Source organism: Colias philodice, chromosome 15 (assembly GCF_061535455.1).
Source record: "Colias philodice isolate Cphi_HAF_F1 chromosome 15, ilColPhil1 Martin Lab GWU primary, whole genome shotgun sequence".
NCBI classification, from domain to species: Eukaryota; Metazoa; Arthropoda; class Insecta; order Lepidoptera; family Pieridae; genus Colias; species Colias philodice.
In genome coordinates, this window is record NC_143100.1 from 7016555 (window position 1) to 7025997 (window position 9443).

Genomic DNA, 9443 nt, shown 5'->3' on the forward strand with positions numbered 1-9443 from the left:
AATATTTTTTTTTAATTATTTAATGTGTAAATTTAAATATATACATAGTTATTTTCATGATGCACTCATGCATAATTTAACTGATCTTTGTACTGCTATGTGTGTTTTACAAAAGTAAGTGAAGAAATTTTATTGGAAAAGATCGATTATAAAAGTAACTTGAAAATGATTATAGCAGGTATGTAATATTATATATCCTGTTAGAAAGATTTATAAATGCAAATATTTTCTATTTTCTATCTAGGTTGTTTTGAATGTACCTAATAAATATAGGAAACCTACATAACAAACACTTAGTGATATAAAAACGTTTCTAAATACCTAAAAATACTATATGACACTACAGTTTTCTGTACATGAATCCGAAAACTTTCAGGGAGTTTTCCAAATTATATTTTGTCTTAATTAAAAGTATAGTATTGTGTACCTCAGTTTTAGTACTTGACAATTCAAAAGTAATCATTGACATATTTTTAGGGGTTCAATTCCCTAATGAACCTAACTAATACTTAAATAAATATTATCAAAAACCTCTAAATCCTTGGCTTTGACGAGTATTATAATATGCATTTTGATTGTAGTTTTGTTGGCCATTATAGTGTTTGTTATTATTTGGTAAGTTGTTGTACGGACCTGGATTTTGATCGGCTCCTTCTTGATTGACAAATATAGTACTTTGATGTCCGTTTTTTGATTTAGACGACAGTATAACAGTTTCTGGCTCACCAGGTCTTTGGTTTACCGCAATAAAACTGTTACTTTTTGAGCCTGGGTACTGTTGTCCTCGTTTATCATTATAGAGATCGTAATCTTCTTCACCTTGACTATATCCCACTATGTATGAAGGGTCGCTTCCTGATATGGCGACAACGTTTGTGTTTTTTCGACCATTACCTATGATCACAGGTTTATTTCCTGTTAATCTGTGCTAAAAGTGACAGAACAAATATATTACTTAGGTTAATTTCACGTCAACATACTCATTCATATACGATAAATTAAAAAGCTCTGACAATAAAGTTAGACGAGTCCAATTCAGAAATTTTACTTTATAGCTGTTGTATACTAACAATAATTTCGTTATTTAAAAATGTATAATTATCAACATGGTCCATAATAATTGTTAACCATATGATATTGTTATCAAACAGATGTAATTATTTTGCTCACGTATGTATTAGGTATGTCTTTCCAAAATATAAAAGTCAAGGACTTACTGTGTTCTGGCCATAGTAATCATTCTGTCCGGACTGACCGTAATCATTTCTGAAAATAAATATGGTAAATATTAACTTTAAAAATACATTTATTCATTTTCGATAAACCAACTTAAAATAAAAACATATGAAGAAATTTAAACCATGCATAAACCAGTTTACAAATATAACATATTGAGGATGTATTCATATTGACGTCACTTTTTAGAGAAGTAAATAGCCAAGTTATCCTCATGCGCAACTGCTCGTTTTATGTATGGCGACGAAAATATTGTATTGCAATTTAAATTTTAAATACATTATTTTTTTACTATTTTTAAATGAAATCAATAAATAAATCATTAATATTTTGAAATTTACAAACTACGAATTTTGAACCAGGAAGTTAGCTATAGGATCTCCACATTCTTTTATTAAATTGATGGCATTTTCTAAAGTTTGTGAATAAATCATACCTGTTATTTGTATATATACCCCATTTCCCATGAACAACATTAATAGACAAGGCAAGGCCTCCACAAAACAAAAAGAAAATATTGCACATCATAAGGAACGTTTGTAATCAAAGATTAGTAAAGAGCGACTCAATTTAAATCGCAATGAAATCAAGTATTTACATATAAAATATTTTACAATATACATAGTTCATATAGTTCATTGTATACACCTAGATATAAATTAGGTATAGAGTATAAATCATAGAGTATTGAAGAACACTTTGTAAATTTTTTGTATAAAAGTTATTTAGGTAGTATAATTTCTGTGCCTCCAGTGAATAAGGGAATAACTCAAAAACAGCACTTTTCAGGAGAGACAAAAAACTATATATCAATACTAAATCTTTATTAATTCAAAATTTTAAGCTTGTTTGTGTAAGATATGATGTCAAACTATATTTTTACATATGAACACATATTCTAACAACCCCATAAATATACTTTTTTCGTGTTTTTTTGTAGTTGTGGCCTTATGAACGAGTACTTCATGGAATAACTCAATGTATTCACATAATTTTTTTTTTACTCTTTGCAATATAACGACTTATGCCCTTATGCACTATGTTCATAATCACACAACACGACTTATATTATTGCCAGTTTTGGTTTTATAGAAATGATGTGACTTATTATGCTTGAAATTTGTGTAGTTTATGACTCAATTGAGGCATTTTAGTGGAAAAACTATGCACGTAGCTTGAAAAACGAATGAAATCAACGGGTTTTTTTATCGTTATTAGATAATAAAAACAAAGCAACATTTAGGTATTTATGCATTTAACCCTAGAAGTCCAATCTACGTAAATTTGACGTATGAACTCTTCTATATTTACCATCGAATCGCTGCAAAATCCAGAACCAACTTATTAGCCGTCGAGACCTAGCAGTACATAGTTGGCTCATCCAGGTAAATTCCGCCATTTGGTTGTAAAGAGGATGTTGTGCGTCATTTTGACGTATAATTGGGCTTTTCGTAACTTTTAAGATTGTTTCAAATTTTTATTTTGTGATTTATTTGAATAATTTTTTTCCAAGTCACGTTTCACATGATATCTATAGTATTATACTATAGATTGAGTATAAAATGGGATCCAGACAACTTTTACACTAGGACGAAAAACCTTCAATTTTAGTAAATGACGATTATTGTCCTCCGCTGGATTTGGACTTCAAGCAAGGGGATTGGGTGGCTGAAGATGTTGTCCGGAGTAAAAATAATACGTTATGGGGTTTTGTTATAACCCATGTATAATGAAAGTCGTAGATTGTAAAATAAACGTTTAATCGATCTTTCAATAATACAGTACTATGTTGTTAATGCTATACAATGTTTCACCAGTCACCACAATGAGTCCAGTCTGTACAGGTTAGCAAGAGACAATCATTGATTATTGGTATTAAATACGTATCAACTGCGTATTGCGTTTTGCGTATTAACTATTGTCCTAGTGAAAATTAATCGTCGAATCAATTTAAAATTCGATCAAGTGCGTTCCGTTTCGTAAAATATAGATAATAAAAGTGGCAACGCCACAATGTCATGGTGGTATACATTGAGGATACAAGCACTACTTATAAAGAGATAAGAGAAACCCGAAAACCATATTCCTGTATGTTCAGTTAATACAGGAAAAGTTATAGGTGGTCAGTGGCGATTTTTTACGGCATGATATAGAATTTTAACAATGTCTATATCATATAATATCAAAATAATGTAGATAAATAAAGAAAATACAATGAGCCGCAAAGATTTTATGAAAAAATTAAGCACAGATTTGAAGGTGCCTTGGATGCAAATACGACTTGTGGCACGCACTTTGAAGAGACTCTACGTGACAATAGCCCAACTTTTCCAAAATATGTGGTACCAGAGTATCCATAAAATGTTTAGGACCAAAGAAGTATCGATATTGCGGATTTTTTCCTATAAAAAAGACAAATTACCAAAGCACAGTGGCGCTATATGCGGAGAAAACAATATTCATAATTGTCAAGACTGGTTATAAATACTTTTTTATGCGACTATTATAGACTATAATATTATTGTCTTGATTATTGTAGTTAGATAATTTTTTTTAAAAAAAGATTAAAAACGAGTTATTTTTTAAAAACTTACCCAATTATATTAAGAAGAAAATATAAGTTTAACATTTTTGTTGGCTTTTTTTAGATGATTCAATTATCGTTCTGTATTTATATAAACAAAGAGTATAATATCATTAAATGCACTTAATGTGTTAACTGTATTTTTAATATCTATTGCAAAAAAAAGTTAATTTCCTTATTTCCATAGAAATATATTAGTATCCCAAGTTAACTGATAAATACCTTTTTTAAAAAATATAAAGATTTGTTGTTGGAGATTTATTGAAAAAAACGATTTAAAAATAATAAGGAATAGGTATAGTGTGTTGTTTCCGTGCAGTATTCAATTAATAGACCAATAGCAACACGGCATTAATGCCAAACTGTCTCATGTCGTCACTTGAACCAATGACACTAAAAGAGTTGTTCCTTTATGCTCATGTTAGAAAAATGACACAAATGCGTTTATACTAAAATAGTGTTAGGACTGATGGAACAAAATGAATTAAGTCTTTATTCAAAAAGTATAACTACACATACGTCTTTGTGTTCGTGGGTACTTTTGACTCGAGACGAATAGTTCCTTTGCGATTGCCTAAAATGATGGATAAGGTAACTTATACCGTTAATCACACCCTACTTATACCGTTTGGTTCATTCGAAAAAATGGGTTAGGACGCAGCTAGAGATATGACCTTTTGATATGTTGTGTATTTTGACGAGCTGAATCCAATGGTGCAATAAAAACCAAAGGGAATAACTCGTCTTACTCCCTTATTCACTGGAGGCACAGATTTAGGGAACGCAATAATTTTAATCTTTGATATAGGTATTTATAATTTTACTTACTTGTTTTGCGGTTGATTGTTATAGATTTGCTGTGTCTGATCGTAACTATTTTGACTTGCATATTCATCTGTAAGTAAATGAAATGATTTTAAGAAACTTATATTCAGTGATTACATTTTTATAGTTCTAAATAACTTAGGGAAGATCTAAGAAATGACATAATTTAAAAAATGAAAATTCATCTTAAAAACATACAATATAATATTTATTATACAATATTTATACAATATTATTATATATAATACAATATTTATACAATATTATTTTCAAAATTAAATTATATTACTGGATAAGTATATATTGAAATTTTTTAAGGGGAAGAACAGGAAATCGAAATGACGGTGAAATGGTTACTGCTTTTGCCCAATGATTTTCTATGATAACGTGAAAGATGGCCTTTCTCCAATGTACATAAAAATGTAGTTTATAAGAAGTTTCAAAAGAATATCATTGAACCCTGCGCACGAAAACAAAGCAAAGACACAATGTAACAGATTAAATACATGTAAATACAAAGAATTTGTTAGGAAAAATGTGTGTTTGTTCCAATTATACCACCGTTTTAGTAGCCATCCCGTGATGATGATTGTATTGGTAAAGTTTAATACTTGCCGTAATAGTAAGGATATTGTCTGACTTTACGACTAGATCCTTCATAATTCTTTAATTCACCGTAATTACCTTGGTCATTTCCCTGGGCTTCCTTTGTTGAAGATGCTAGCAAAAGTACGAAATAGAGATATAAATTAGTTCAATATTTAATTTTAATTTACTGTAACTGTAACCTATTTAATGTAGAGCTGTAACAATTTTGATTTTCAAATATTTTAAACTTTAAATTTATTTTACTCAATGTTTATTTTTTTTAATTCATGATACGCTACTATGTTGTATCCTATATTATTAATCACATTGTAAACTAATTGTATCAATTTCATTAAGGACAGCTTTTGATATTATTTGAATAAATTTTAACTCAACAATATAAATGTTTGTAAAGTTAACGACTAAAATGTATTTCTGTTTAATAATAAATATACCTTTCTTTCCTCCAAGAACGCCAACGGCGAATAATACACAAAATAATACAATACTACTCTTGAAAATCATTTTAAATATTACTTTAGAGCTTCAGAATAAGACAAGTTTATATAGTGGCGGTATACCGCACAATAAAAATTTCCTTGTTGAAGTACTATGTATGAAACCGGTTTGTTTATAAAGACGATGCTTTTAAATAACCGTGGTGTTGCCAGCAAATAATACATTCCCTGAATTTAGGCGGTATTGTGCATCCGTTATCCTCTTTATTTTGTCATAGTTGAAAATAACAGTGGAATAGTAACTGGAATAGGTTATTTTTTTTTGTTTGCATAATAATAATTATATTTTTTTCATATGTGTATTATAAATAATAAATATTTTTTTTTAACTCATAACTCTGACAAGAGAAAATTCGGACTAAAGTTAAAACTACTTTTAGTATCTAGTAGGTGAATTTAGATCAGATCTTCCTAAAGACCAAAAGATGTTTCTATAGCGAAAAATAATAAAATATGTCTAGTAGAATAAGTATTTTTTTTAAATTTGAATTTGTCACAAGGATGAAGGAATTAGATAACATACAAAAGAGTCCATACTTTTATGAAAGCCAGATGTCCTTCGCCGAAGAGCCTCTGTTAATACATGTACATACTACATAGTAAAGCGCGTCACACACGGTGAAGATACTATAATATTTTATCTTAAGATACTGTAATATTTTATATACCCACAAAATTTCGGGTCATTTGTACCAGGATGGCGGTTGTACAGGGGTCTTAGTACGCAATGACAAAAAGAAAAATGATGGTCAGAACGCTGATACCGGATACCTTAAGATACTGTAATATAGAATATTATAATATAATATAGAATATTACAGTATCTTAAGATAAAATATTATAGTATCTTCACCGTGTGTGACGCGCTTAAGATAGAGCGTGTATGATTGAACCGAAGATGTTCCTTGTAAAATGGACTATAAAAGCTAAGTACACAATACAGAAAGCGGCGACAATCTCATTCAGTGCGACAAATTGATAACACCTTCCGGCAGACACCGCACCGCAGCTATTTATTCTGCTTGACGTAGAGACACCTGTCCTAAATAGACCCGGCGATCTTTGTGCTTTAATTGTAATATATTCGATTTGGCGGCCATAGTTCTCAGTTGAAAATTTTAGTTCAATGACTTTAATTTGTATTTTACTTAACTCAATGTATACTAAGTAATGTATTTGATTTCTGTTCGTTTGCTTTGATTTAACTGTACCAATAACAAAAATCCCATTTACCATTTTATGTATTGACTTAATTTAAAATCGTAGTTTTGGTTAAGACATTTAATTTAATAATTTCGATATTCCGAATGCGTAGTAGGAGATCATACTCATAATAAAGTTCGAGTTGCCATAATATTGTGAAGATAAAATTAAAACATGTAAGAATGCAGAACGTTACTCTAAATTTATTTCCACGTAGGTACTATTAAACCCAGAAAGATATTTTTATTGGTAAATAATTCTAAGTCAGCGAAGAGTTTCTAAACTGGTATCTAATTTAGTGCCTTTGCGATCGGAGCAGCGCTTTGACTGCGTTAAATTTGCAACAATCCGAAATCAGGCGGAAAACTATCTTACTAAGTTCGGACTAAATGAAGGAGAACTTTCTGACAGTATATTGCAGCATCGGTCCGAAGACGTCTTCGTATGGCCTCGAAGGATCCCAAGTTAATATTTTCAAATAATTAAAGTTCTTGGAGTGTAATAAACCTTCTTATGCTTTTAAATAGGTACGCTGTAACGTTGTTGTTCCTAAATACAAATCAATTAAAATATGTATTGTTATAATTCGTAATATGAACATGATCATGATATTAGATATATTAATAATATGATCATCATATTTTATCATCAGTAACTGAATAGACTACTAGAAACTTGAACTTGAAACAGTAGATAGCTAAAACGAAAGTTAAGGGCCCTTAGTAGGTGAAAACCGAAAAATGGACTGTTTTCTATGAGCTATAATTGAAAATATTGAAGTTTTTTCGCACTGAAATTTCTAAAATATATTACAGAACGTATGTGTGATGGGATGACTGTTTCTTAAACACGATTGGAAAAATTTTGCTCGATAAAAAAAAATCCTGAAGTTACCTCTAAAATATCATATAAATTCTCATTACAACTGTATTTTACGATAATAATTCATATAAAATCACAAATACATAGGTATTTACCTTCTCGATTTCGTGACTGTTTTAGATTTAGAAAATACTAAATATTTTCATTCACTTTTTGATAAAAATGTGAATGGCGCTTACGATTTTCAGTTTCGAGCACGTTGATTCCATACTAAAGGCGGACCCCCTCACCGCTTACCTCAGGCCCGAATAGCTGAATTTTCGCTGACCGCCTAACCCCCCTTAATGAACAAATTCAAATTCAGAAAGTAATAATTATTAATGACAATATTATTGCAAGTTACTGTACAACTCACGCCATCTATGGAACCTTTTAACAACAATAAGGAGTATGTACTAGATTACAATGCAATGCCTAAACTAGTCCCTTACTACTAACGCCATCTATTAGAGAGATATTGTACTTAATATAATATACAGTGATTAATTATTATTTTAAATCAGTATGAAATCAACCTTTATTATTTATTCCCTGGATGGGTTCACGGATCCTTGTAAATATTTTTTATAAAGTCCAGTATAGTCTATCTATTGTTTTGATGTCTTTGATTATAATGTACCTGTAGAAACTTATTATTCCTCAAATTTAAATGACTATAATCCTATCCTATTAATCCTACAGCTATCCTACTGTAATTATGTACTCTGTGTATTAAAAATTTGAAAGTTTGTGAGGATGGATGTATGTGTACGTATGTTTGTTACTCTTTCATGAAAATACTACTGAACCGATTACAATGAAATTTAGCCCACATATAGTGAGTAACTTGGTGTAACACATAGGTTTTATCGCGGAAATCCCACGGGGACAGAAACTATGCAAGTTTTGTCTTTGAAAAAAAGCAGAGCGGAAAGCTTGTAAAGCAAAATTTGGCGATAATTCGGTACAGTAGGTGTTTTTCTCAAACAATTTTAAGGTGTCAAAAAATAATGGGATATCATGAAAAGTGTGTAGGTTAGGTCACATTAATATGGAAACGTGATGATTTCCTCGGAAACCCATGCGAGATCCCGGTCGTTTGTTAAGCTCTCGAATTATGTGGCGCCCGAGGGAGCTCTCGGGAACAACACAAAACAAATTTTACTTTTTCGCTCAGAAATTTACTTTCTATCTGCCTGCCTGGGTAATCCGGGTAAATTATAGTCTTCCTTAATAAATTGCTGTCTAGATTTTCGATGCAAATTTTAATTATGGTTTTAATTTTTTGCGTCAAGTAAGTAATGTGTTTATGTTATGTAATAATGATTACTAAATATACATTATTTCTAAAATCCTTGTTCCAAGAAAAATGGTTTTCATTTACAATTTAATAATGTACTGTGTGTATTAAACCCAAATAAAAGAATAAAAATTATTAGTTCTTTATCTTTCTAAATACCCATAGTTTGAGAAAATAAAGAATAGAGCCGTACCTACAGATAAATATACCAACAAAATATTTTGGCAAAAGTGAAAATGTTTTTCACTGTATTTCCACAACTAGTTGGGATTAATTCATCGATAAGTTAGATAAACACGGGCGTAAACAATAGCAGGATATAAAGTTA

At 30.2% G+C, this 9443-nt stretch overlaps 1 protein-coding gene across 3 annotated transcripts; it reads right to left on the bottom strand.

The window, feature by feature from the left end:
• Nucleotides 1-6: 6 nt before the first annotated feature.
• LOC149482309 (uncharacterized) lies at nucleotides 7-5860 on the bottom strand. Of its 3 annotated transcripts, none has more exons than XM_089703896.1 (5): nucleotides 5689-5860; nucleotides 5330-5365; nucleotides 4649-4715; nucleotides 1218-1266; nucleotides 9-928 (listed from the first exon to the last, which is right to left on the bottom strand). In XM_089703896.1, exons 1-5 carry the CDS (start codon nucleotides 5756-5758, stop codon nucleotides 524-526), a joined length of 627 nt encoding a protein of 208 aa, XP_089560022.1. In that variant the 5' UTR covers nucleotides 5759-5860; the 3' UTR covers nucleotides 9-523. The 3 variants fall into 3 exon arrangements, with proteins under 3 accessions (XP_089560023.1, XP_089560022.1, XP_089560021.1); XM_089703895.1 differs by having other exon boundaries at nucleotides 5261-5365; XM_089703897.1 differs by lacking the exons at nucleotides 4649-4715; nucleotides 5330-5365; nucleotides 5689-5860 and adding an exon at nucleotides 1673-1811 and having other exon boundaries at nucleotides 7-928.
• Between the last annotated feature and the right edge of the window lie 3583 nt (nucleotides 5861-9443).

Coding starts and splice junctions, on each gene's coding strand:
- LOC149482309 (XM_089703895.1), bottom strand. CDS start 5,758: ATGATTTTCAAGAGTAGTATTGTATTATTTTGTGTATTATTCGCCGTT. Junction 5,366..5,688: donor CGTTCTTGGAGGAAAGAAAG/GTATATTTATTA, acceptor TACTTTTGCTAG/CATCTTCAACAAAGGAAGCC. Junction 4,716..5,260: donor ACAATATCCTTACTATTACG/GCAAGTATTAAA, acceptor ATTTACTTACAG/ATGAATATGCAAGTCAAAAT.